Source organism: Onychomys torridus, chromosome 3 (assembly GCF_903995425.1).
Source record: "Onychomys torridus chromosome 3, mOncTor1.1, whole genome shotgun sequence".
In the NCBI taxonomy this organism is placed as follows: Eukaryota; Metazoa; Chordata; class Mammalia; order Rodentia; family Cricetidae; genus Onychomys; species Onychomys torridus.
The window spans coordinates 143,082,535-143,109,020 of record NC_050445.1 but is presented as its reverse complement, the minus strand read 5'-3'; the positions used below and the strand labels follow the sequence as shown (position 1 = coordinate 143,109,020).

The 26,486-nt window shown below is 40.6% G+C and overlaps 1 protein-coding gene across 1 annotated transcript; it reads right to left on the bottom strand.

Moving 5' to 3' along the window:
* Nucleotides 1-15,563: 15,563 nt before the first annotated feature.
* LOC118580428 (C-type lectin domain family 2 member D11-like) lies at nucleotides 15,564-25,911 on the bottom strand. The gene is made up of 5 exons (XM_036182139.1): nucleotides 25,827-25,911; nucleotides 19,155-19,280; nucleotides 17,560-17,735; nucleotides 16,872-16,978; nucleotides 15,564-16,016 (listed from the first exon to the last, which is right to left on the bottom strand). The coding sequence occupies exons 1-5, from the start codon at nucleotides 25,891-25,893 to the stop codon at nucleotides 15,923-15,925; spliced, it is 570 nt and encodes a 189-aa protein (XP_036038032.1). The 5' UTR covers nucleotides 25,894-25,911; the 3' UTR covers nucleotides 15,564-15,922.
* Nucleotides 25,912-26,486: the final 575 nt, after the last annotated feature.

Sequence of the window (26,486 nt, the reverse complement as noted above, 5' to 3'; positions counted from 1 at the left end):
TGCTGTATTGCTCTTTATTTTGTTGTATGTACTTCTTCCTTGATGTCTGCCCATATCCTTGTGGATTTGTTCTTGGTCTTATCGGTGCACTTGGTCCAGACAGAGCTGACAGATTTAGGGAGCCTCTCTCTGGTCCAGATGGAAGCTCTGGGCCAGATGGGAGCTCTGGTCCAGATGGGAGTGCTGGCAGGATGGGAGGTGGGGTCTGTTCTTTGAGTTTCAGGAAGTCCCTGGGGTCTCCATATCTTGTCCAGATGGGAGCTCCTCTTGTCCAGATGGGAGTTCCAGGGCAAAATGGAAGCTCTGGTCCAGATGGGAGTTCTGGGGCAGATGGTACCTGGGGGCTGGTCTTTGAGTCTCAGGAAGTTCTTGGGATCTCCTTATCTTTCCAGATGGGAGCTCCTTTTGTCCAGATGAGAGTTCCGGGGCAGGATGGAAGCTCTGGTCCAGATGGGAGTTCTGGAGCAGACGGTAGCTGGGGGCTGGTCTCTGAGTCTCAGGAAGTGGCTGGGGTCTCTGGCAGATGAGTGTGGGGGCAGGATGTGTAGATTGCAGGGTCTGTCTGCAGTCTCTGGTCCAGATGGGAGTTCCAGGGAAGGATGGAAGCTGGGGACTGGTTTCTAAGTCTCCGGAAGTGTCTGGGGTCTCTGGCAGATGGGTGTGGGGGCAGAGCGTGGAGGTTGTATGGTCCACCAGAGGGTCTTGGAGAGGGGTAACCTTCCTGGTGGGGATCGGGGGTCCTGCCCTATGGCCAGAACCTGGGGCCAATTGGGCAGGTCTTCCCCAGACTGGCTGGTGCCCAGGTCTGGGACCTAGGGGTTGGTGTCTCTGGGTGTGACCCCAGGCACTCACCTCTTGTCCAGATGGGAGCTCTGGGGCGGGTCTGGTGGGCTAGTTTGTGAGACATGAGCTTTCTCATGATACTAGGCATTGAAGCCACACCTCCCTGTCAGCCACATGGTCAGCAACTGGTACTCAATTGTATACTGCATGGCTAAGCTACAATGCTCAATCTAGGGCCAGCATCCCGATCCAATCATCAGACAATGGGCACTGGACTTCAAGCAGATTATGAGGCATAAATCACTGTTAGACAGACGTACAGATTCCTGAAGCTTCCTACTCTGGCATCAATTCCTGCTTGTCTCAGTTTGAAATGTTACTGACTTCATACACAATGCTAATATGTTCTTTAACACTCCTGTTAAATGTATTGTCTTCTATAGGATGGTGAAAATCCCTGCAGACATGATATACCAAAAGGCAAAGCATCAATCCAAAGTGACACTATCTGTAGTCTGAGATCAGGAATAAGTTAATAATAGTATAGATTCTGGGCCTGCATTTAATCTGCTTCATCTGCTAAATATGGGTGTTTGGCACTATATACAGTAGAGACTCAGCTGCTGATCACATGTCTGACACAGAACTATGTCTAATTGCTACTGCCCTTGGTCATAAGATATTCTATCCCATTTTGCCAGCTTAGCAGATCTAAATTCAGCTTTCAAACCTTGCCTTCTTGGATTTCAGCTGTGTTGCATTTTCTTAAATATCAGAAACAAGAAAAGTAGCAATTGAAATATAGTTCTCAAATGCGCTGTATGATAAATTAAACAAGGCACATGCTATAATGCTCTCTTAGAAAAATGCTTTGGTGTGTATGGAAAGTCTTCTAGTTAATTATGTGATTTTTCTTGGAGCTATCAGATACTTAGATCTTGTTATTTGATCTGTTAGACTGTGCCTTTTAATTAATTATTTAAAAGCATTTATATTCTGGTTATAATTGAGACAGTTTTACTATTGTTAGGGCTTTGCTGTTTCTTGTTCTCATTGGTTGACTTACTGGGAATTCCTTTCTTCCTTGCCTGGATGTGTTGGATGTTTGCTGGCTTGCTGTGTTGACTATGTATGATTCATTTCTTACCTATTCTCCTCTATTCATCTGTTGCTTTCATGAAATGTCTTTTTTCCCCCATGTTCTTCCTTCTTTCTCTGAATCAATTATTCCTTAAGAATTTTCTGTGGTACTGACTTTGTTGTCATAGAGAAAATTAACTTGTGTTTCTCTTGAAATGGTCTTATTTCTACATCTATTTCAATAGATAATTGCTCAAGGTATATCAGTTTTGATCAACAGTAACTTATTTTCAAAGCTTTGAAATATATCATCTTTGCTTCCCTGGCTTTTATGATTACTGACAATGTTATTCCTGTATTTCTGCCTTTGTGTGTTAGTTGATGTTTTCCCTTATATCCTTCGCATTGTTCTTTTGAATGTATTTTTGAGGTCTTAACTATGATATGTTATAGAGAAGTTTCTTTGATCATGTCTTTTTGAGTTCTAAATTACTCTTTATATTTGGATATTTTTTGTTGTTGTTTGGGAAATTATCATTGAATAGCTTGTCTAAGTCATTTGTTTCATCTTTTATTTCTCTACGCCATAGAATCTTACATTTGGCCTTTGAGAAGATACCAGACTTCATGAACATTTTATTGACTGTTTTCTTTCTATGACTTTGTTTTCTTATATATGTATTAATAATGCAACCTTGTTCTCTATCCCTGAGACAGTTCTTCTGCTTAATTTCACCTGTTGATGTTGCTGTCTGCTGTGGTTTTCTGTTTCTTTGTTTGTCTTCAGAATATTTTTTATTCTTTGAAATTCTACATACAAATACAATGTAATTAAATCATATCCACTCAGACTTCTTCCCATTCTCTCCAAACACCCATTTAGCATATACCCTCCCACATTCATGTCAACTTGTTTTCTTCTTTATAAATCACAGAGTCCAATCAGTGCCACTAACTGGAATGTTGACTGGCCTCATCTTGCACAGGTTACCACACCTGTGAAGAGGATGAGTACAATGCCCATACTATGCAGAGAAGGTTATGTTTCACCACTCTGCCTTGTCTTTGTTTGACTACCTCACTTCTAGGATTTCTGTTTGGTTCCTTCCTTGCTGAATTTTTCCTCTGTATTTAATTTTTTTCCCTCTAAGTTACTGATTCTTTCATTCAATTTGGTAATTTTCTTGTCTATATCTTGAATCGATTTTGTAAGTCTTTTTGTCCAGGCATTGTATTAAATTCTTTATCAGTTTATTTTAGTCCTCTATTTGGTCACTGAACACTTTTTAAACAGGACTCTTACATCTTTTTCTGGCACAACATCTTTGTTTCTCCATGTTGAGAAGCTGCCAGCTTGTGGGCATATTTAGTGGGGTGTTGTAAAATTGTTTTAAAGATATACATGTTATATAAAATAAGAAAAAAATAGAAGTTAAAGCTTCAAAAAGTATGTGGTCACAAACAGCCATCAAATGAAATGGCAGGCATTAAGTTTTTGACCAATGCTTCCTCCTGTTCAAGCCTACCTCTGTTGTGCCTGTGTCATGAGACCAAGACCACCACAGAGCCAATACTCGATGCAGAACACAAAGGGGTTTATTAATAACAAGCAAGTCCAGGCTTGGTCTGTGTCCAACACTCTGACAAGCAGGTAGAGGAGGATGGCCCTGAGCTCTCAGGGTGAGGGGTTTTTAAAGGGCAAAACCGCAAGCAGGGTAGTACAAGCCTTTGTGTTATATGATTGGGTGAGGGTGTGTAACCTTTGAATTTAGTGGGTGGGGGTTACAGTTAGCATTTTAGGGCAGGCCTGGACAAGTCCCAGGCTTTGTCCTTGAGCTGCCATGGAGGCTGGCTTGCCTCACACATTCACATTGACCCATGCACATGCACGTTGCTCTAAGTTGATGAGAGGGTCTCAGATGTAAACAATTGGCTAACCTTTGAACAGTGGAGTGCATGCAGAAAGGGAGCTACTGCAAGGACTATGTCTTTTGCTCATGGCCCTCCCAGAAACTTCTTGCTCAAGTCTCAGAAAACTAAAATTGAGGCCTGATTTCTGAGAGAAGACTGATCAGCCTGTTATGGCGTCTGCTTGGTCCTTTCACCTCCCATGTTTCCTTCACCCTGTTTATCAGACTCTGTCATTTCCTTACACACACACACACCCTATGGTGGCTGTTGTTGGTGTGCTTTGGGGATTGTTTTTTCACACTTTTGCAGTTTGCTGTCTCTACCATTTCCTGCTATCCCTCCCACTCCAACCACATCCCCTGGGTTCACTGGCTCCCTACAGTGCAGGAAGAAGTGTGGTTTACTGACTTCAAGCCCCTTTTAATCTTTCTTTGAATCTGCTCTCGTTTGCTGAATTCTGTTGGGTAGAGGCTAGATCGGTGACAGAGGAGGGTGACTGTGTGGGCATTGAATTTCAGTTTTCCATAACCCATCCATCTTGAACTTGTGCAAATTCTTCTGGGGATCAGTTTCTGCTTCTCTGCCTGGGTTCAGTCTCATGTTTCAGTTTCTGGTAATGAGAACTGCTTCTCTGGTTCTGAGTCCAGTGGGTGCTTGCCCTTTGGGGCCACCTCCCTCATCTAGTGCCTTGATGCTGGGATTCGAGTCAACCCACCTGAGAAGCCAAGCAGAAATGGCAAGCTCCTCCCAGACTCTTAGTCACCTCTTCCTTGTTCCTTCTGCTTGATGATGAGGGAAAGGTGGGGCAGTGTTTGCCATGTGGGATCAGGTGCTGGCTGTTTCCTAAGAGGAGAGTCTCAGATTGCTATGCATCATTTTGTTTGTTTGTTTGTTTGTTTGGTAGCTGTCACTTCTTCAGTTTCTTTCTTCCCCCCACCCAAAGTTCTTCCTCTGTAGCTCCCCTTTTCTGACTTTCCTTATTTTGGCCCTCTCCTTTATTAACACACACTGAGGCAGCCTCCAGTCCCTAATCTTAGAATGCAGCCCTCTCTAATATATTATTAAGTTCAAATGGCAGGAAACGATAAGCCCATGTGGAATAATAAAAGGATTTGCACAGAAATGGAAATTACCTAAGTATGGAGTATCTCAAGTGTTGCTGACTATGGCTTGTCACAGGCATTAGAAGGCTCAATTTGCTATTACTTCTGAATACACAGAGGTTTGGGTTGCTATTCAGGTTTGGCCTGACAGTTGAGGAAGAGTTCTCATAATTCCCTGCATCCTTTGCTTCATGTCAGATACACAGTAGAACATATCTTCAATCATGAAGATTTCTCTTGGTGCTTCTAGAATGTGCTCAACAAGAAAGATTTTGTCCCCCAGGCAAGCCAGCTCTGATAAAATAAGTAAATAAATACAAAGACTGGAGCGTGCTGGACTAGCTAGAAGACCATGAGGCCATGAGGCATTAGTGCCTGCATGTTATTATAATACCTCCCCCAGTAGTTTTAAGGATTTGTTCTGTTTGCTCATGCATACTTAATAAGGAAGTAATATAAAATATATGTCCCTAGCCTAGAGAACAGCCAGATGGACATTAGCTAAATGTAAACAAACTTTCTTCATATTTGGTTTGCAAAGTTCAAATGTAATAAAGAGTAACCATTCGTTTTAGTTCAATGGTCACTCAGGGTAAATGTCATTTTGAGTAATGATTAATCCAGTGATCATGATAGGATTTACCCTGAACCTCATCTCTTCCTGGAATCTAAGACGGTGGTGGTGAGGCTGCCAGTTACAATAAGGAAAGCAAGAGCAGTTTTTAACGTCTTCTTTCTAAATAGTTTAAATAAATCTGTGCTTTAAATGAATTATCAGTTAGTTCTAGATGATATAGGGGTATGCCATTTCATAGTATTCTGTTAATCATCATAGTTACTTTAAAAAGTTGACCAATCAATATGAAGTATTATTGTAGTTATGGACCAGAGTCCAGAGGACACCTGTTAAGAGTTACAACTTTTTTTTTTTATCCTGAAACAGAGAAGTGAACCAGGAACACACTGATAGTGGAAGAAATAGGGGAAGTTTACTAAAGAAGAGAAAGGCCCTCTGGAAAGTGGACTTGGGCTAGAGAGCTAAGGGGCTAAAGGACTTGGGCTGACAAGTCCTGCCTCAGCACCATGAAATTTACAAGTCATTCACACATTGCACCCACCTTCCCCACAGGATTCCCCAGACCTTTTTTCTCACATGCTTTATTTTATAACCATGGGTGAGTTTCCAGTTTTTCTTTCTTTCTTTCTTTCTTTCTTTTTTTTTCCAACTAGCTTATTTCTGCCAAAATGAAAGCAAAGACCTAATCCATCAAAGTCCTCAGTTCTGGGAAGGTCCCTAAATGTACTAATCTTGCTTTTTTTTTTTTTTCTTTTTCTTTCTCTCTTTTTTTTGGCCTTTGTAGTTCTGCTTCTGGTTAACAGCTAACTGTTCTTGTTAACTAAAGTATGTCAACCTAGGATATGGCTTTTGTCCTTAAGTGCTCACCCTGAGAAAGGCTTGGTGGTGCAGTGGGATCCTGAATAGCCAGTGTAGTCTCCAGCTGGTTAATAAAGACGTTGTATTGGCTTAAATCCATATCCAAGCAGTGTTCTCTGGTGGGTACCCCATAAGAGTTTCTATTAGCCTTTGTTTAAGAAATCTACTGCTCTAGTGGACTTCATGGGAGCTTATTGAGGCTAGAAGTTAGTTCACGCCTCGTACTCTCCCACACCCAGAGTCTTCACCATCCAACAGGTTTCTACTACAGAGTTGACAGTTCAACTCAACGCTTAGTGACAGCTGCACTGTGGTTCCAAAATACCCTAAAGATAGGCATTTACGCATTGACTGACAGCTCATATCTGCTCACCCCTAGGAGAAAAAAAATTCTCTAACAGAAAGCCAGGACAATTGACAGCCTACCCTTGAGAACTCTTCTGTTGAGACAGCATAAAACTACAGCTACTGCTACCCAACTGTGCTCCAGAGGTAGTAATAACACATTTTAGTAGATGTTCTAATTCATACAATGAGGCTGAGAGCAATAGTTTCACCTTCCCGATGAGCTCTTGGGGAAGAGGTTAATATGTCCAAGTGCCCTGTAAATGATAAAGGTCATAGCCAAATGAGCTGCTGGAAACTTCTGTAAAAACAAGACAGAGGAAGAAAAGCAAAGGTCAAAAACGAATTTCTGTCACTCTTGATGGTTGTACTCATGTAAAGTATCTCAGTTTCTACATAGAGTTCGTATGATAAAGTTTATCTATAAATGAGTCATGTGGTTGTAAAGATATGAATAATCACTTAACACCATTTATCTCTAGACTCTGTTACCAGCTAGTCAGCAAGCCAGGTGTGGCCACAGTCACCCTTTGTAAGGGACTTTGTATGGAACTGAAAAGAATACCTGTGTTTGATTTGTCTTGAGAATTCAGAAAAGGCAATAATTTGCCCTGTCAACACTACTATGAGAAAATTTCAGGGGACTGGAGAGATGGCTCAGAGGTTAAGAGCACTGGCTGCTCTTCCAGAGCTCCTGAGTTCAGTTCCAAGCAACCACATAGTGGTTCACAACCATCTGTAATGAGATCTGGTGTCCTCTTCTGGCATGTAGGCATACAGGTAGGCAAAGCGTTATACATGAAAAATAAACAGATCTTAAAAACAAAAGAAAAGAAAATTCAGAGTCAAGAACTCATGTAAATGCTCGCACAATTTACAGCTGAAATATGTGTAAGAGTCAGCTAAGTAGAAGGAAAGTAACACATAGAGTTGATAAAAAAAAAATAGCTTTTAAAAAAGTTTAAAGAATTTCCAAAGAGGTAAAAGTGAAGTGAATATGTCTGGGAAACCCATAAAGCTTAATTAGACATGCATTATAAAAAGAAGGAAGACTCAAGATAACTCCAGTTCTTATGAATGCTGAACTATGGAACTGTCGTGATTTCTGGGTCAGTGTCCTGATTGTATCTGTATGCATCTCTGTGTTCAATAACTGATACAATATAAAGAGAGGTTTTTTCATCACTGGAGATGAAATAGGGCCTTGTGAGATCCATACTCTTCCATAAAATTGTACACCCAACCCAAAGCCATCCAATATACTATGACTCTCTATCAGAGTGGTCTACAGGGAGTTGCAGTGTGAAGGAAACACGCAGCTGGATTGATGGTAATGTCACTTAGAAAGATTTCTCCCTCCCAACTTTTCAATTAAGGGTTTACTTAGAAGAGAGAAATTAGTGACTTACTGAATGCAAAAGGAAAAGACAAAGGTCCTTTGGGTTAGTCATTACCATACCACAGAAGACTCTCCAGTGACTGATATCAAAGACCTGATATGAGAACTTGATTCATTGCAATAGTTGAACATATAATGGCAAAAAAAAAATCATGAAAATTACCCCAGGTTTCCTCAGCCTGACTGCACTTGCACCTTTGATAATGATGGATGATGGCAAAGATACCAAATGAGTAAAGACCATAAAATACAGCATATTATAAGACAAAAAGCCATATGCTTTATAGCAAAACAAGCCTGTCTTCAATATGTTCCATGAAGCCTGATAATTGTTTAAATTCAACAAACATAATAAACAAAATAGTTGCTCCAAAGACACACTTGTCCTAATCTCCCAAACCTCTGTACATGTTATCTCACATGACAGAGGTCCTTCCAAATGTGGTTAAATTAAGGATCTTGAGGTGAAGAGCTCTTTCTAGGTTAAGTAGATAGCCTAACCTAATCCTAGAGATACTCATTAGAGAAGACAGGAACATTACTGACAGAGAGAAAGCTGAAGGTGCTTCACTGCTGGCTTTGACATGGAGTAAAAGACTGTTGCCATGGCAAACAGATGGCTTCTGGGGACTGTCAAACCTAGGAAACAAAGTCTGCTCTCAACCCTCCAAAAGAAAAATGGGCCTAGTAATGATTTGGGCCCAATACAACTGATTCTGAACCTCTAGTCTTCAGAACTATGTAATTATGCTATGCTTACACCAATTGTTTTAGTATATTTATGTTGTCATTAAATTTATCATAAGCTGGGTGGTTTATAAACAACAGAATGTCCAACATAGTTGGAGTGGCAAATCTGACCTCATTTGACTCATGGATGATGTCCTCTAGTTGTGTTTTCACATGATAGAATGACAAGAGAAGTTCTTTTGTGCACTTTTATAAAGGCACCAATTCCACAGATGGGGATTCCTCCCCATGACCTGCTAATGTCTCAAAGGACACCACTCTTGATGCCAAGTCTGTGGGCATCTGAATTTCAATACAGGAAGGGAGAGCACACCCCTTCTGAGCATAGCACTGCTGGTTTGTTGTCACTATTATAAAATATTAGTTAAGATTTCTCATTCTCAGGATCTACTTAGATAACGTATTAGGTACTTTACTAGACAGGCTTGTTCTGAAGAATCAAATATTTAATCAGGTAAAATTTCCAAATTTATATGATATAAACATATTGATGATGAAGTAATCATTAGTTCTTATCAGCTTAAGTAATATTGCAGACCTCATTGTCCTAGTTGGCTTCTCTGTTGCTGTGACAAAACATTGATCAAAACTAACTTGAGTGGAAAAGGGTTTTTGGGTTTACACTTCCATGTCACTGTCCATCACTGAGCAAAACTAGAGAAGGAACCTGGAGGCAGGAACTGATGCAGAACTGCAGAGGAACACTTCTCTCATGCTTGGCTCAGCTTGCTCACTTACACAACCCACAACAACCTGCCAGAGGTGGCACCACCCAGAGTGGGCTGGGCCCAGCCACATCAATCATTAATCAAGAAAATGTCCTAGTCTTGCCTTCAGAGGTTCCTTCTTCCCAGATCAGCACACTCATCATTTAAAATCTTTCTGGAAAGAAACTTTGTCCTTTCTTTTGAAACAGGGTCTCTGTTCAGTCCCAGCTGACTTAGAACTCACCACAGAAACCAGTCTGGCCTCAGCTCACAGAGTTCTACCTAACTCTACCTCTGGAATGATCAGAGAAAGAAACTGTGAAGTCTTTTTGGTTAGATTCAATAACACAGAAGAACAACATGTTCTAGTCATAAACTGTCAAGAATATATATAATTTTAAAAATACACATCAGAAAATATATTACAACATGTTCAGTTGTGGATTGGCTGTTAATTGAGCCTGTACCACCTGCTAGGGATAAGGCCAAGCACTAAGACCATAAAGAAGGAAAAGGTGGCATGACCTCCCCTCTACATAGATCTACAGTTCTCATACTGCAGAAGATCTTCTCCTTAGCTGAGAAGCCTCACTTAGCCTAAGCTAAGCCAGGACTACTTCTGATACCTGATTCAAATATCAACACTGAGTTGCCCAAAGACTGAACCCTAAGTTCCACACAGCTGGCCTGCCACCTGACAGGTTGAAATATATTAATAGGAAGCTAGAACAAATACCTGCTCAACTAGATTAGAGTCAAGATTTCCATACCAAGAAACAGTACTCACCACCTGATGCTTAGTTTTCTTTACAAACAGGCAAACATGAATAACCAAAGTACTAAGTCTCCATAAAAAGTTAGTATTTTCAGAGTAATGTTCCCTAAGAAAAACAACTCAGGCGATATACAAGACAATGAATTAAAAAATACCAATACTGAAAATAAAGAATTCTCAGAGGATATAAATAAATGCCAAAACAAATACCACAAAACACAGCTGAATTAAATTATGAAAATAAGTCAAGAAATGAAAATAGAATTTAATTGATAGAACCTCTGAAGAAAAGCAAAAATGAAATAAGATTTAAAACAAAAAAATTCAGGAATTCAAACAAAAAAATCAAAAACAATATCATCAATTCACATTCTTACAGTCCCTCCTCTTTCTCGACAATTGGACTCCTGGAGCTCCACCTGGGGCCTGGCCAAGGATTTCTGCATCCACTTCCATCAGTTATTGGATGAGATTTCTAGCATGACAGTTAGGTGTTTGGCTATCTGATCCCCAGACTAGGTCAGTTCAGGCTTTCTCTCGACCATTGTCAGTAGTCTACAGTAGATGTATCATTGTGGATTTCTGGGGACTTCCTGTTCTTATGTGGTCTTCATTTATCATGGTCTGGTATTCCTTGTTCTCCCTTTCTGTTCATGATGAGCTGGTTGTTTGGAACCTTAGGCTTACACAGGAACACTTTGCTCAGCCTGGAAGGAGGGGACTGGACCTGCCTGTTCTGAATCTACCAGGTTGAGCTGAATCCCCAGGGGAGTCTTGGCCCTGGAAGATATGGGAATAGAGGGTAGGGGCTGGGGGGAAGGTGGGAGTGGGGAGCGGAAGAGGGGAGGACAGGGGAACCCATGGCTGATGTGTAAAATTAAAACACAAATATAATTTAAAAAATATTTTTAAAAAAATCACCATGAAAGTTGCATCTAAATGGATGGAGCTAAAGATAATGATTCTGATTTAGGCAACCCAAACCCAGAAAGACAAATGTCACATGTTGTCTCTCACTTGTAAATGTTGGCTTCAGACACTCCAATAGTTATGTTTCTCCTGCAATACTCACAGAAGTCAGGACATTGCCAAGAGACCATGGAGAGGAGCTTTCAATGATAGGGAGGCAGAAAACACTGATATGAAATGTTAAAATAGAACGATAGAGCAAGAAAGGTTTTAATCTTTTAGAGCGAAGATCAGGATGGAGAAGAGAATATGTGAAGAGATAAATAACATTAAAGGCTCCTTTAAAAAGTGATATGGAAACCTGCTACTGTAGAAGCATATGTATGTACATATGTATGTTTATGTATGCTATATATTTTTGAAATATTTTATTAATATTATTAATTATATTATAGGCAACAATACCCTTACTAGATACCACATGCTAGAACTAAAAAGGCCAGTGCCAAGAATAGTTACTTCTTTTGAGTTTTTGGACAGTGAAGTCCTATACACCCCCAACCAAACATGGCTAGTGCCATTGCTCATGATTGTCTTCCAGAGCTTGAAAGTAAAATCCTACTGCTAAAGACACTACATATTCAAATCATAGAACATGGAGAAACAAAGCTGGTATTGACCCAGGGAAAGGGCTATACATGCTATCATTTAGCAATTAGACCCAGCTTTAAACCATGCAAGTTACAATAATGGCTGGCCTGGCAAGACATGTCCATTAGTGCAATAGTGTCACAAACATCATAGGGATCACCAACCACTTTCTAATTGGATTTAAGTCCTGCTCTGGAAGATGAAGTCCAAAGCTGGAACCATTAGTGGGCCAAGAACTGGTAGGTAGACAGATCAGTGTGCATCACTTGAACCTCATTTGAGAAGCTTCTATTTGCAGCAGATGGTAATTATCACAAAGACCCACAAACTGGACAAGGTGTAGAGAATAAGACACTATAGAATACTCAGGTCTAAAGGGAACATATATAATGCACCTCAACTCCCTGTGCCCAGGGGTTGTTGTAGTAATGAGTAGAAAGAATGTAAGAGCCAGAGGTGGTGGATGACTACAAAGAAACAGTGTCTTCTGGACAGAGCAGGACAGATGCATTATGAATTCACAGCAGTTATGGCAGCATGCCCAAAACTTGTGCAAACTCAAACCTGATAAAACTTCAGCATGGAGGTGTTGATTAGACATGAAATCTCACCCCTCGCCGTAGAGCTATTGGCAGGAAGTAGTTGGGTGCTAGGAAAGGAAGAGATATATTTCTTCAAGAATGCTGCCCTTGGAGAGCCAACCATGCTCCAGATGAAAACATATATCTGGGAATACTTGGGCAGCATACACTGGTCTCGATGGGTTTTGTTTGTTTGTTTGTTTGTTTGTTTGTTTGTTTGTTTTAAAGACACAAAGGTGGGGGTGGTAAGGACAGATCAGGTAGAACTAGGGGTTGGGGAGAGTGTAAATAAGATCAAAACACACTGAACAAAATTCTCAAAGAGTAAAAAGAAAAGTTTTAAGAACAAATTTGATGGATTTGTACTTGGGGAAGGTATAAATGCCAGATTATTTGGATTTTGCTTCTGATAATGCATGTGAACCATTTGTTTTATAGCTATAGTCTACTTTTTCTTTACTTGTGTGAAATGTTGTCTCTCCCTGAACCAGATTGGTGACCAGCAAGCCCTAGGGATCCTCCTATCTCTATCTCCTGTAGACCTGAAATAACAGAAGTATAAGGAGAGCCATGGTTGGCTTTTTAGGTGGCTGGTGAGAATTTGAATTCAGATCCTTGTGTTTGTACAACAAAACTCTTACCCACTGACCCACCTCCCCAGCCCATAAAAACCGAAGCCAGGCATGGTGCCACACTCCTTTAAAGCCAGTACTCAGAAGGCGGAGGCAGGAGATCTCTGAGTTCAAAGCCAGCCTGGTCTACAGAGTGAGACTCTGTCTCAAAAAAGAAAAAGAAGAAAGAAAAAGATTGATTTACTATATGCTTTTTAAATGATTCATTTAACTACTGGTAAATTCTGTTGCCTATAAGAAAGTGGTTTGAACAGCTCACTGGAGGCTTGTGGGGGGATTCCTTAGAAGGGCCAATGCTCTTCAAAACTTACTGTTTCTTTCAGAATTATTTCCACAGAGCAATGGAAGAAAACTTGTCATGTGTTTACTATGAGCCAGATGGAGACACTGCCAGGACATTTTCCTGGGTCATCTCATCTGAATCTTAGGAATTGGAATGAGTAGACCTATTTTTTTTTCAAGTCTACTGCATACAAGATTATTGGGTCAGCTAAGGTCATACACCTATCAAATTTCTTTTATAGATTAAGTTCACACCATTTAATGATATAAAATAATTATTTTAGAAATATAGCTTTCTTTGTCAGGAACTTAGTTAAAACTAACCAGTATCACAGCTAAAATTGTGAGAATATGGTTCATTCCATGGGTCTACTTTGAAGACTCCTCTTTTGAACACATAGCCAGTCCCTGAGGATGTTTTCTACCTTTCTATTCAGATGCAGGAAGTAAAGTAGATTGCAAGGAAAACATTTTATTAGGGCTAAATGAAAGGGGGGCTGAGAAAGTCATTTTCCAGAATAAAATACACTTGTATTCATCTAATAAATAATGAATACATTAATCACTTGCACTTTTTTTCTTAATTAAATTCATTTACTATATACACCACTTCCCCTCCCTCTCCTCCTTCCATTCCCTTCCCCGAACTGTCTTCATCCCCACCCCTGTTCAATTTCTTTTCAGAAAGGAACAGGTACAAAGCATAGCATTTGCATTTTAAAACTTACAAAAACTAGCCAGGCGGTGGTGGCACATGCCTTTAATCCCAGCACTCAGGAGGCAGAGGCAGGCAGATCATTGTGAGTTCAAGGTCAGCCTGGTCTACAGAAAGAGTTTGGAAGATACATGCTACTTTTGCAAAGCTTTTAAGAAGTGTCAATAAAGAAAACATGGAGGAAGATGAGAAGGCTGGAGAGATGGCTCAGCAATTAAGAGCACTTGTTTTTGCAGAAGACCTGGGTTTCATTCCCAGGACCTATGTGCCCACTCAAATCAGTCTATAATTCCAGTTCCAGAGAGCTAATGCCTTCTGATCTCTGCCAGCTCAGTCAGTGGTGCATGTATACACACACACACACACACACACACACACACACACATATATATATATATACACACAAGCAATAGACATAAAAGAAGTAGATATAAAAGTGTTTTTTGAATAGAACAAGAGGGAGAGGAAAAGATGAAGAGATCAAGAGATGCTTTATAACCTGGTATTTCATCCTTTTTGGGACTCATCAGTACAGTGTAGCTACTCTATAAAGACTTTCAATATTTTGTTTTTAGGACCCAATAATATGTACACTATCGAGAAATTAATTTTTGAATGCTGGAGGAGTTTAACTAACTGCCATTATGATGTGAAGTAAACCCAATCAAATGGGGAAACTAAAATGGAATTTGTTTATAAGATGTACTTAGAACTGTATAATTGAAAACAAGTAGAGAAACATTTTGACAATATCCCTAATGTTTTAAATTGCAGAATATAAAGTAAATCTTAGTTTTAAATACTTTTTAAATTCTTCTGTATGTTGGAATGAATTTTGAAAAGAATGTATAGTGTTCCCCCAAATGGGGGATTCTCATCTTCACTATCATTGTTAAAGCATTCCCATACTTTCAGTCCCCACTTATGAATCTGTGACCCTCCTGTTTCAACCCCTAAGTAGCTGAGATTACAGGTGTGTGTCACCACACCAGCCGGCCATTCTGCTTTTCTTTTCTTTTTTCCAAAACAGGGTGTCTCTGTGTAGCCTTGGCTGTCCTAGAACTCACTTTATAGACCAAGCTGGCCTCGAACTCACAGAGATCTACTTGCCTTTGCTTCCTGAGTGCTGGGACTAAAGGCATATGCCACCACTGCCTGATGCTTTTCATTATTAAGTTCCAAGGGCAAGTGCACTTTGGGGAACTCATTTTGGTGGTCTGACATTGAGTGGCTGGCTCTGTCTGTGGGCCCCTGTCAGTGGGAACAGGATTTATCCCTAATGCATGAACTGGCTTTTTGGAGCCCACCCATTAAGGTGGGATACCTTGTTCAGCCTTGATGCAGTGGGGAAGGGCTTGGCCCTGCCTCAACTTGATGTGCCAGACCTTGTTAATGTCCCATGGGAGGCCTCACTCTCTCTAAGGAGCTGATTGGGGGTGGGGCGGGGAGAGGTGGAGGGAAAGCAGGAGGAGGGGGAACTGTGGTTGATATGTAAAATGAAAAAAATTAAAATAAAATGATATATCTAAAATAAATAAATAAATTCAAAAGGTAAACTGTCTGCACAAATACTTCATATCGTAAAAGTGAGGTTCACTAACCTTAATTGTACTGTAGGCTTAAGAAAAGAATGGCAACACCTATTTTAGACTCATCTATCTTCCTCTAAACCCGTGTATGTGCAGTTCTTCAAGATGGGTTTCATTTGTGATGTGGAGAAATATTAACAGTTCCTTTTGATAACAATGTTGGCAAATAGGCGACAGAGTAGCAACTGTAGATGCCAGGTTATAAAGCATCTCATAGAAAAGACTAGAAATGAGAAAAATGATTTTTGCATTGGAGGGTATAGCTGTTGAGCTTGCTACAGATCCATCTCTTGTCTGCATAGTCCCGGGCACTGCTGATGCCATTGTTGTTCAGGTAAGCATGTTCTTCCACTCCTCGGATGGGAAACCCTGAAAATAAACCCAAAACAGTAAGTCAGCAGAGCCCAGAACTGCATTCGCTCCCCCAATGAAATCTTGCCTGTCTCCATTGCTTGTTTGTAATATGAATCAAAGGAAGGCAGAGTGCAGGAGGAATCACCAGCACTAGTTTTACACCTAGTGACTTTTACATTCTCAGGTTCGATTTGATGACCAGACCTTTGTGATTCATCCATGTTGAATCCTGGACTGTGTGTACAAAGCATTGGACTGGTGGTTGCTGACACATTCAAATAAACTACAGCCATGGGTGGCCTCACTGAGGGTGATTTTCAATTCTGGTTTGAACCATTTTACATATGGAGAAACCCACTTCTTAGAAAATTGCTGAAAGGGCTTTAATGATGGACAAAACTGGGTCTGTGATCTACCATTCCAGTATAATGGCTCCCTCTTGGGTGCACTCTGATTACAAGACTTCAGTGGAGGTTTCCAATGCCCTTGGAGTCTCTGCTTCTGTGAATAGGTGTAGCCATGCACACAGTGGACAGATGAGCTGCAGGCTTGTGCTTCTGCAGTGGTTTCCTGAGGTTTCAAAGCCCTCATTGACCATCTGAGATCCTGTCCACATTCCAAACAGGGCATTTATCAACAACAAAACATTTTAAATTGGTGCAAGAGCAGACAATAGCCATCAGATGCCATCATCATGCTAAAGATTTTGAGTAAAGTCACACTAAGTAAAGGTTTTAAAAATGATGCCCAATGTACCTCCAAGGCAGTGCGGTTGGCTTCACATGCTACAGTCTTTCATCTTTTATAACCACAGCTCACACAAATACAACACATGAACATAGTAGAAGAAAAAGCGGTTTGAAAACATACAAGCTGTTATATTCAGTGTTGTCTGTCCAACTCCAAGAGTGCTCTGATGAGTTCCTGTGCAGGCCAATCCAGTGGTCAAAAATCCCTTTGTATCTCTTCAGGAAATTCTGTCATAAAACATGCAAAGCAAATATATGTGTCTCTCTTTTCAGATGATCCTTGAGTGTCCCCACCCCACAGGTTCCTCTTTAGATGACAGAAGGGTGTAATTGAGGGACACAGACTTTGGAGCTATAATAGCCCTCAGTTCTCAGTGGATCCAGTTGACAGCTATAATTTGTAAGTACCTCATTTGAGTTAAAGTACTGAGTTTAATGACATATCCCTCTGTGGCTGGGATAGTTCCTGGATAAACCTCCCCTTGCCATGATTAACAGTTATCATCTTCAGGATGCAACATATGCTGGCTTGAAGCAAAATGCTCACGAGACCAGCAGGTATCTCAGTAAAATGGCCTATCTGGCATTCCAAATTGACTATGGGCACTACATGAGAGAATGTTTCTTGAATGTCTCAGGGCTCCAATCAGAAGTGTTACTATCAGCAAATGACACACACTCACATGTTCCCCATGTCTCCATCTGTGTGGGGTGGAATCCTTCCTCATGCCTCAGCTTTAAGCTCCCTATCTCAAGGAAGTAAATATTCAACAGAATAAACAACAAACCAATTCCAGATCCTTTCTTACCAGCTCCTCCAGGCTGTCAAATCGAGCTAGCTGGGCCTCCAGTTCCATGCATAAGATCTGGCTGAATGTCCAACTACTTGTATTTTCAGAAAAATAAAAACATTTACTCCCAAATCCAATCCAGTCTCTTGGGCAAACAGCATAGGTGTTTTTGATTGAGACCTGTTCTTTCTTTACTAGAATTTGGACAACAAAATGAATTATAACAAGAATTGACATATCCTATTAAGCTCAGCTGTGAGGTGTGAATTTGACTATAGTTTTCCTAACTGATCTGTGGAAATCCTCTCCTTAGCATGATGGTCCTTTATCTAAAAGCATCCCATCTAGGGCCTGTGCCCCAATCTCTCTAGGTGCTCACTGAAAATAGAGCTCCCAGGAAGTAGGTTTCTAGATCATAACTTTTTGTGCTTTATCATTGTTCACTGCAGTAGGGTTACTAGAGCAACAAGTACTCTGTATGGACACCGACTTTGACAGTCAGACTGATAATTGAGGTAACAGTGAGGACTACTGGGAAGGTAGTGCACAGTGTGGACATGTTGGACTAAGGGATTGTTCATATCTTGGAATACATTGCTGGCTCGTTAGCGATCACAGTCTGCCATAGCACCTTTCTCTACAAGTTCAACAATATGGAACTCCCTCCCCCTCCAACAGAACTTCCTGCTCTCTACCTAGCCTTATCTGGAGGATGTCCCAGGGCCTAGAGGACTGACCTTGTCTGAAAGCTGTCTCTCAAACCAGATGGCTGATTCCTCTTTAGCCTCAGCCTTGATACAGGTCCTTGCTAAGAAGACCTGTGCTGGGAGCTCCACTCTAGGACCCTGCTGCCACATACCAAGCCTTGTGATAGTGGCGTGCCACTTAATACACATTAGGGCTTGTCCCCAGGCTCCCCAATCCTATATATTCCTTATACTCCGGAATAAAGTTGAGCTGATTCACTTAAGTCTACCTCCAGGAGGCCTCCCTTCCTCCATGCTCATGGGCTGCATACAAAGCTTTCTGTCACCCATCTCTGTCTCTCCCCTCTCAACCTGATGGCCAACAGGCTGAGAGGGAAAGAGGCAACCCCACAGATGGTGACAGTACAAGACTTTTAACACTGTTCTGAAGAGTGTGTTACTAAAATCCTTTAATTGATCATTTCAAAAACCTTTCATTGAATACTTTCAAAATGCAGTTGAACATGGCAACTAAAACCATGGGTAATGAAGGGAGGTGCTGTATCTTCCTGGCCATATTACTCTTCTCTGTTCTCATACTTCCTTGATGTTCCTCCTTTGGGTATTGTTCTCCTTGTTCTTCACCTTGACTAGTTCCCCCAAGTAGACATATGTCTCCTGCATCTCTGTCTAGAGGTTGCTGAATGCCATCTTCCCAGGGATGCTGAACCTGGCCTCCTGTGCACACCACAGCCTGTGCTGTTCCCTCACTGCATCTTCCTGCTAGACCCCAAGTTCCCAGAGAACAGGAATTTCTAGTGTGTTTTCTCTCCAGCCCTTCCCACAGTGCCTGGCTCACAGTGGTCAGTAAGTAAAAGTGACAGTGTGGATGTGGAAGACTGCAGAATCTGGAGATGAGTCACTCACCTGACACAGCAACAGACAGTGCAATTATAGCTGCAGTGAGGACCATGATCACTGCACAGCAGCAGTAGAGCTTAGCAGGAGACTCAGGGGAGATTATTCTGTGACATTTTCCTTGGAGCTTTTTACCTGAAAATGTAAGTATGAGAATATCAATCTCAATAACCTTTTAAGGAAAAGATAAATTTTCCCAGAATCATCTGTAGATTTGGCTTGTATTCCTGTTGCAAACACCCTTCACAGAAAGTCTTGGTCTATAAATGATCTTTATCACTCACAGAAGACTAGAAGAAAGAGAAACAGAATTGTTGCCGTGGAGTCTTCCAGTTATTGAGCCAAGAGCCAATGAAGGAGCAAGAAACAGAAAGAGTGAAGATCAGGATGAAAAAGAATCAACAAAAAAAATCCACCCTTTGTTCTAGTTCCATAAGAATAGACTGGCTAGGACTGAGGGATCAATAAAAGACTAGAGAGATGGCTGAGAGGTTAAGAACAGTTGTTGCTCTTTTAGAGGACCCAAGTTTGGCTCCCAGCTCCTCCATGCAGCAGCTCATGACTACCTGTGTATCTCCTTCTCCAGTCAAAGAGACAGACATGTCGGTACACATGTGCATTTCCAGTGTTAAAGAGGCAGAAGCTGGAAAGTCAGGAGTACAAGGCCAGCCTTGACTACATAAGGAGTTTGAGGCTAACCTGGACTACATAAAGATCAGTTTCAAAGAACCTAGTAAGTAAATAAATTAAAAGACACACACACACATAAATATAATGGAATATACTGACATAATTAATGGATGAAATATAGGAGCATTTTAACGAGTTTGTCAAAATTGTGTGTAAAAAAATTATTAGTTCAAAAAAACAAAAACTCTCAACAAGTTAGGAATTGAAGGAACTCTTCCCAACACATTTATGGATATAGGGCATTTCAAAGAAACAAATAAGGCATTTATTTATTTTATTCATTTAAAACTTATTTTTATTTTATGCATATGGTTGATCTGTATGCATATATTTCTGTGTTGCAGAATATTTGTACATTGTGAAGATGTGTCTTTGTTAAGGGACATTCTGATTGGTTTAATGAAGAGCTGAATGGCCAATAGCTATTTAGGAGAGATAGGCAGGATTTCTGAGGAGAGAAAGGAAGAGGAGAAGGAATCAAGATGCCAACAAGACACTGAGAGAGCTGAACATACAGAATGAAAGAAAGGTAAAAAGCTACAAGGCAAAACACAGATTAATAGAAATGGGTAAATTTGAGTAAAAAAAAAAAAAAGCTAGTTAAAAACAAGCCTAAGCTAACGCCAAGCTTTCACAATTAATAAGAAGACTCTATGTCATTATTTGGGAGCTGGAGGAATGAAGAAAGACTCATTACATGTCTGAGCTTGGTGTGCATACTTGATCTACAAGGAGACCAGAAAAGGGTGTTGAATCCCTTGGAATTGGAATTACAGTTGAGAGGCTGTGAAGGTACTAGGAGCTAAACCTGGGTCCTCTGTAAGAGCAGCCAATGCTTTTAACCATGTGCCATCTCTCTCCAGGACAAGATAACTTTCAAATTGCATGAAAATGCAAAAGAATTAGTGTAGCTGAGCAGTTTAGAAAAAAAAAAAAAAGCCAAATTTGCTGAAATGATACCACCTAATCACAGACTGACAGAAACAAAGACTTGAAAAGTACAGTTCTGGCCAAAATGTAGATGCATAAAGCAAAAGAATGGACAAAAAATAAAACAACTTGAGAAACAAGTCAAACACGTGGGCCTGACATTTAACTGAGCTGGACATATTTGGGGAGATGAAATTTGATGGGGGAATGCCTTTCTGTATGCTGCGAATAGGTGTTGCTCCAATTGGTTGATAAATAAAGCCATTTGGCCTGTGGCAAGGCAGCGTAGAGGTAGGCGGGGAAATTCAGAGAGCCAAGAAGAAGATGGGGAAAGATGTCAGTGAGCCCCTGAAGGAGCAACATGTGATATGACACAGGTAAAGCCAGGGAACATGTGGCGATACGTAGATTAATAGTTATGGGCTAATTTAAGATATAGAGCTAGCTAGTTAAAAGCTTGAGCCATGGCCATGCAGTTATGATTAATATAAGCCTCTGTGTGTTTACTTGGGGGACGAGAGTGGGAGAGATTTGTCCCAGACCGCCAGCATTTCCCGCAACAGAGGTTACTGATGCCATCGCCCCAGAAGGCTGATCTTTGCATACACTGAATTCAGTTCTACTCTTACTTCTTCCTGCATGCGCCTTCTGCCTATAAGCTGAGACAGTCTGTATCCACGTGCTAAAAGCTCACTCCTCCTACCTCCTATAAAATGTTATCCAAGCATGAAGCCTAGGACTATAAAACTATCTGAGGAAAAGAGAAAAGAAAAATCTCTGTGAACTAGTCTTGAGTAGAAATGTCTCAGGTATAATACCAATATACTTATCCACCCTATAGAAAATGGAACACTTGGATTTGGGCCTAATTAAGAAAACCTCTTCTCTGAGTTCTGCAAACGGAATTTGAAAAACATTTTTTTGCAAGACATGGATCAAAAAGAAGTTGTATCCCAAGAGTTTGAGAATTCATTGGTTTAAAAGAGAGAGGGGGGGGGGGAATAAAAATGAGTCAAATATTTGAACACTGGCTAACAAAGATCATGCATTAAATATGCTCAGTGTTACCAATTTGAGAAAAGACAGTTGAAAACATCATCAGTTTGTTAAAATGAGAATACACTTACTATATGCCCTGGCCCTGCTACTCACATATTCCCACAAGAGAAATGAAAACCCATGTTTCCACTAAAAAACAAAATCTGCATGTGAATATTGACAGTAACTCTGGAGATTCTTGTAAATAAATTTTAAATTTTTTTTTTTAATTTACACCTCGCAATAAGCCAAATATCCTCCAACTTTGACAATGTAAATCAGTATTACTGAGCACTGTGGGTAGGGCATTCCAAAGGAAAAATTGGAGCATATGCTTGCCCCTGCCCATCTCTCACATTGTCCAGATGTTTCTTAGGCTTAGGTCATCAACAGTTCTAGAGCAGTGAGCTACAAAAACAGCTGTCCTGAGCCTATCTTCAGAATCTGATCACAGAGTTATGTAGTTTTTTGTTTGTTCTCTTTTTTCTTTTCTTTTTTACAGCTCCATCTGTCACTAAATTGTTTCTGCTTGAGCTAATCTAATACACAAGTTTTCCCATTGGCTTTTCTTAATCTTCTGCAAAATAAAAGCAGATGCATTTTTTTTGAGCTGCTTTTATATTTCTGAATCCAGAACTATTCATGGACCAATGATGCTTGGAACATAAATCTAAGACCAACTATTTGTATTTGACACACAAGTGTCACATGTGGATGACTACCAGACTGTAGAATCTACGTAAACAGCTTCTGGAAAAGGAAATGTCAGGTCAGGGGTGGCCATGATTTGGGAAAAGAGGAAGGGAGTGTCTGGGAAGAATCTACAATGGACCTCAGAGGAATTTGGGTGGAGTTATAGGTCTGAATTTCACTGCGATGGAGACATTATGAGTAAGTAGTATATGTTTTTAAAACTCAGAAATGTACACCAAGTGAATGGATTTTACTGACATAAATTCTACTTTTTTAAAAAAAAAAAAAGTTTCCACTGACTTTAACCACTATATTTGCTCATTTTCATATATTTCCAAGTCAGAAGAGAGCTTATGCTTAAACTAATAAGAAAGACAATATTTAGGATTACAGGACTGTAAGCATTATATAATGACCTTTGGATTTTGACTACATATAAAGTTCTTCATTTCTTTTTGTTTATATTAGACAAAAATGTCTTTAGAAACTCAATTATCATGATTTCTATTTTTTAAAATTTCTACTAGGTGATATCAAAGCATCTTTTAATGTCCCCAATAATGAGCCATTTGCTTTACTGGTCTCCTGAAGGTCCATTCACCTGTAAGTCCTCATGTTTTCTTCTCTTCCCATCTATTTTTTAACATTTAAAAACAAAGCATTTACTGTAAGGAATTGCAAGCCTATACAAAACCAGAGAAAACAATATGCTAAATTCTCATGTGCTCACTACCCAGCTCCAACACTTGTCGGCATGTGAGAAATTGATTTTCACCAGCTTTCCGTTCCTCCCATCACCCCCATCCTTAAGATTACTTCTTAAAACATATCAGATGTCTAAACACCTTCAAATTTGAAATGTCTAGGCTTACCTATGATTTCTGAGTTTAGCATCGTGCTTAAAACCTCTTCCAAATTCTAATTAAATAATATATACTCCTAGTCAATTCCTCTAACTAATGAGCAGAGTGAGGCTTTCAGTGCCTGACTACTTCTACTCAACGTGTCACCCAGATCTACCCATGTTATCACAAAAGACACTGTCTCATCCTCTCTTATAGTATGGATCACAATTTTCCCCATTTATTCACTGCAAGATGCAGGCCGGTTCCATGTTCAGGTTACTGTGAATAGTGTTACAATACACACTCAGGTATAAATATCTCTTACCGGGCTTGGGAGAGTAGAGAGGGAGGAGGCAATATTTGCTATAAAGAGATTATAAACTCTGGTATCAAAGCACAGTAAGAAAGAGTTCACAATACTGTATAGTGTTTCTGAAAATAGCTGAGGGAGTTTCTAATGTAGTCTCCTTAATGAAACAATAAAAGGGCGTGTTAATTGTAAAATGTCAATTTTTTAAAAGAGGAAGAAAAAAAAGAACCAAACTGAAGAGTTTGGGGTTGTGTTAAAGAACAATACCTGATATGTCTTCTTGAAGAAACTTTCAGCATCTAATCACCCAGGTTCCAACAGGATTCCACACCAGACATTTCTTATACGTTATTAACAGCAGGATTTACTGAGAATTCTCTGTATTTACATCAGTGTAAGGTCTGATACAGTCTTTTTTCATTTTGATACATAAATGGTCATTTTTTTCTTCCACTTTTCTCATAGTGTATACATTTGTGTCTCCTAAATTTGAATGCTTCCCTCAGCACAGTTAGAACATAACTTTCAAATCTTTATTAGGCAGCAATATTAGAAATGATCTCTCAAAAAAACAAAGAAATGAAATATTGCTGATCTGATTTTGAGCTTTATTTAAAAAAAAAAAAAAAAAAAATCCAGGTGGTGGTGGCTCAAGCCTTTAATCCCAGCACTCAGGAGGCAGAGGTAGGCGGGCGGATCTCTGAGGTCAGCCTGGTCTACAGAGTGAGGTCCAGAACAGTCAGGGCTACACAGAGAAACCCTGTCTTGAAAGAAAAAAAAAAGTTGCTTCACTCGCAGAACTAGTCATGGTTTCAATAGAATGGAGTTTTGAAATGCCTTATACAACAGGTATAACCCTTGGGGCGGAAGCTCCGCATTAGCAACAGGTCTGTTACCATTGGATAAGTATCTGGTTTCAAAAGTCAACCCTGCTGGAGCTAAAGGGAGCAGGAGTTTGTAGTAGATAGCCATCCCAGCATTGGCCTGGAAGTTCCAACCCCCATTGAGGCTTCGGTAATGGTCACGCCCACAAGGCGGGGCGAAGGAGGAAGCAGAAGACCACAGATAGAGAGGAGAGGGCGCTCACTCGATTTCGGGACGCTGGACACAGGAGGTAGACTGAGCAGAGTTCTCCAGAGAACACCGCCAGACTGCGCCATACGTTTGCTAGACCCTACAACCTATCCCTTCACTTGTAAGTTACCCCACAAAATAAACCTCCCTTTTCACTACGTGGAGTGGCCTTAATAATTTCACCAATAGGAGTTATCAGCCAGCCTGGGCTATAGTATGAGACTTCCTCAAAGAATCAACAGCAGACAGTAGCAGCAACATCAATAGTTAATGTTAATAATAACAGTAATAATTTCAGTTAGAAGAATACTCGGTGTAAGTAATAAGCATTAACATTTGTCATGGATTTTGCATTTTGGTAAATATCAATCTTGTTTTCTCAAAATCCAATATTCTTTCCCTAAATGAAAAAAATTAAGGTTAAGGAACAGGGAAGAAGGAAAAAGAATGAAATGTAATGAAACATAGACCTCAAAATGCAAGAAAACACAATTTTGCTTCCTTTCTGAAGATTGAAGTAGAAAACCCTACTATTCTCTCTCCATAATTTACAATGAGCTCAAAATGCAAAGGATTTAGTCCTGCGTGGGGGTCAGCCTCCCACCCCATGCCACCGCCTTACATTCCTTTTTCCTTTACAGTGGATCTGCAAAACAAAAGCCCCAGCTTCCCAGGCAACTGCTGCCACTATGCACTTCGCAAAGCTATTGTTTGAATTTGCCTTTGTTGTGGGACCTGTAGAGCAAGCTTGTTCCACAGGGACTTGGTGCAGTTCTCCGGAGTATTTTACCGGAGCCCAGGGAAAAGAGTGCACTAGCAAGCTAAGTACGAAGAGAAAAAGCTGTGGCGCCGGCTTTTGTAAGGCAATCCACTGTTCATTTCGCTTGTGCGAGAACTACTTAAGCATTATATGCTCCAATGGAATGACTAATGTAGCAACCTCTCAGCTAAATTCCTGTCTGCGTTCTCTGGTTCTGCAGCGAACCTTTGTGACAGGCGTGAGGTTCAGCTCCTCTGCCCTCCCCGGTCCGTCCGTCCCCGTCCCTAGCGAAGCACCTGTCTGCTCTTGTAGTTCGGTTCCAATATGCATTAAATACATACCCTCTTTCAGGCAGTCTGTGGTACTGAGCATGCCCACAGAAGCCTCTGCAGTCTCGGCAGCACCCATCTCGGAGCCTAGACTCTGTTTCAGCCACAGGAAGATAGAAACGTAAAGCTGGGAGGAACAAATACCCTTCAGTTGCTCCTCCTCTGTCCTTGTTCCTCCTCCTTCAGAATTACCAACCTTTCATGCGCTGTCACGTGTCACACAGCCAGGCAGTGATCTTTTGGATAGGTGATCTTTTGGATAGGTGATCTTTTGGATATAGCCTCATGTTGTTACAAGTCTGAGTTTTGAGACTATCTATCGCTTTAAGAAGGGGCACCAGGGCCAGGTCAGAGGATTCTATGTGCTAAGGTTCCAGAGACTGGATCTCTAGGAGACAGAGTCAGGATGGAGAGAGCTGAAGTGAGCACACTTTTCACCTCTTTGAGAATAAGAGATCATTTATTCTGGAGCCAATTATAGGAGACCATGACCCAGGACTATGGATTCAGGCTGTCTCATACAACAGACTCCAATCTGGAAATGTTTTTGTCGGTGGTGTGGGGACAGAAAGATACCTCCCAGCTCCTTCTCTCTCATCTTGTTCTTCCCCATCTGGCTCTTCCTCATCTTCCATCTTGTTCCTCTAGTTCTCTCTTTTAGCCTTCAATCTA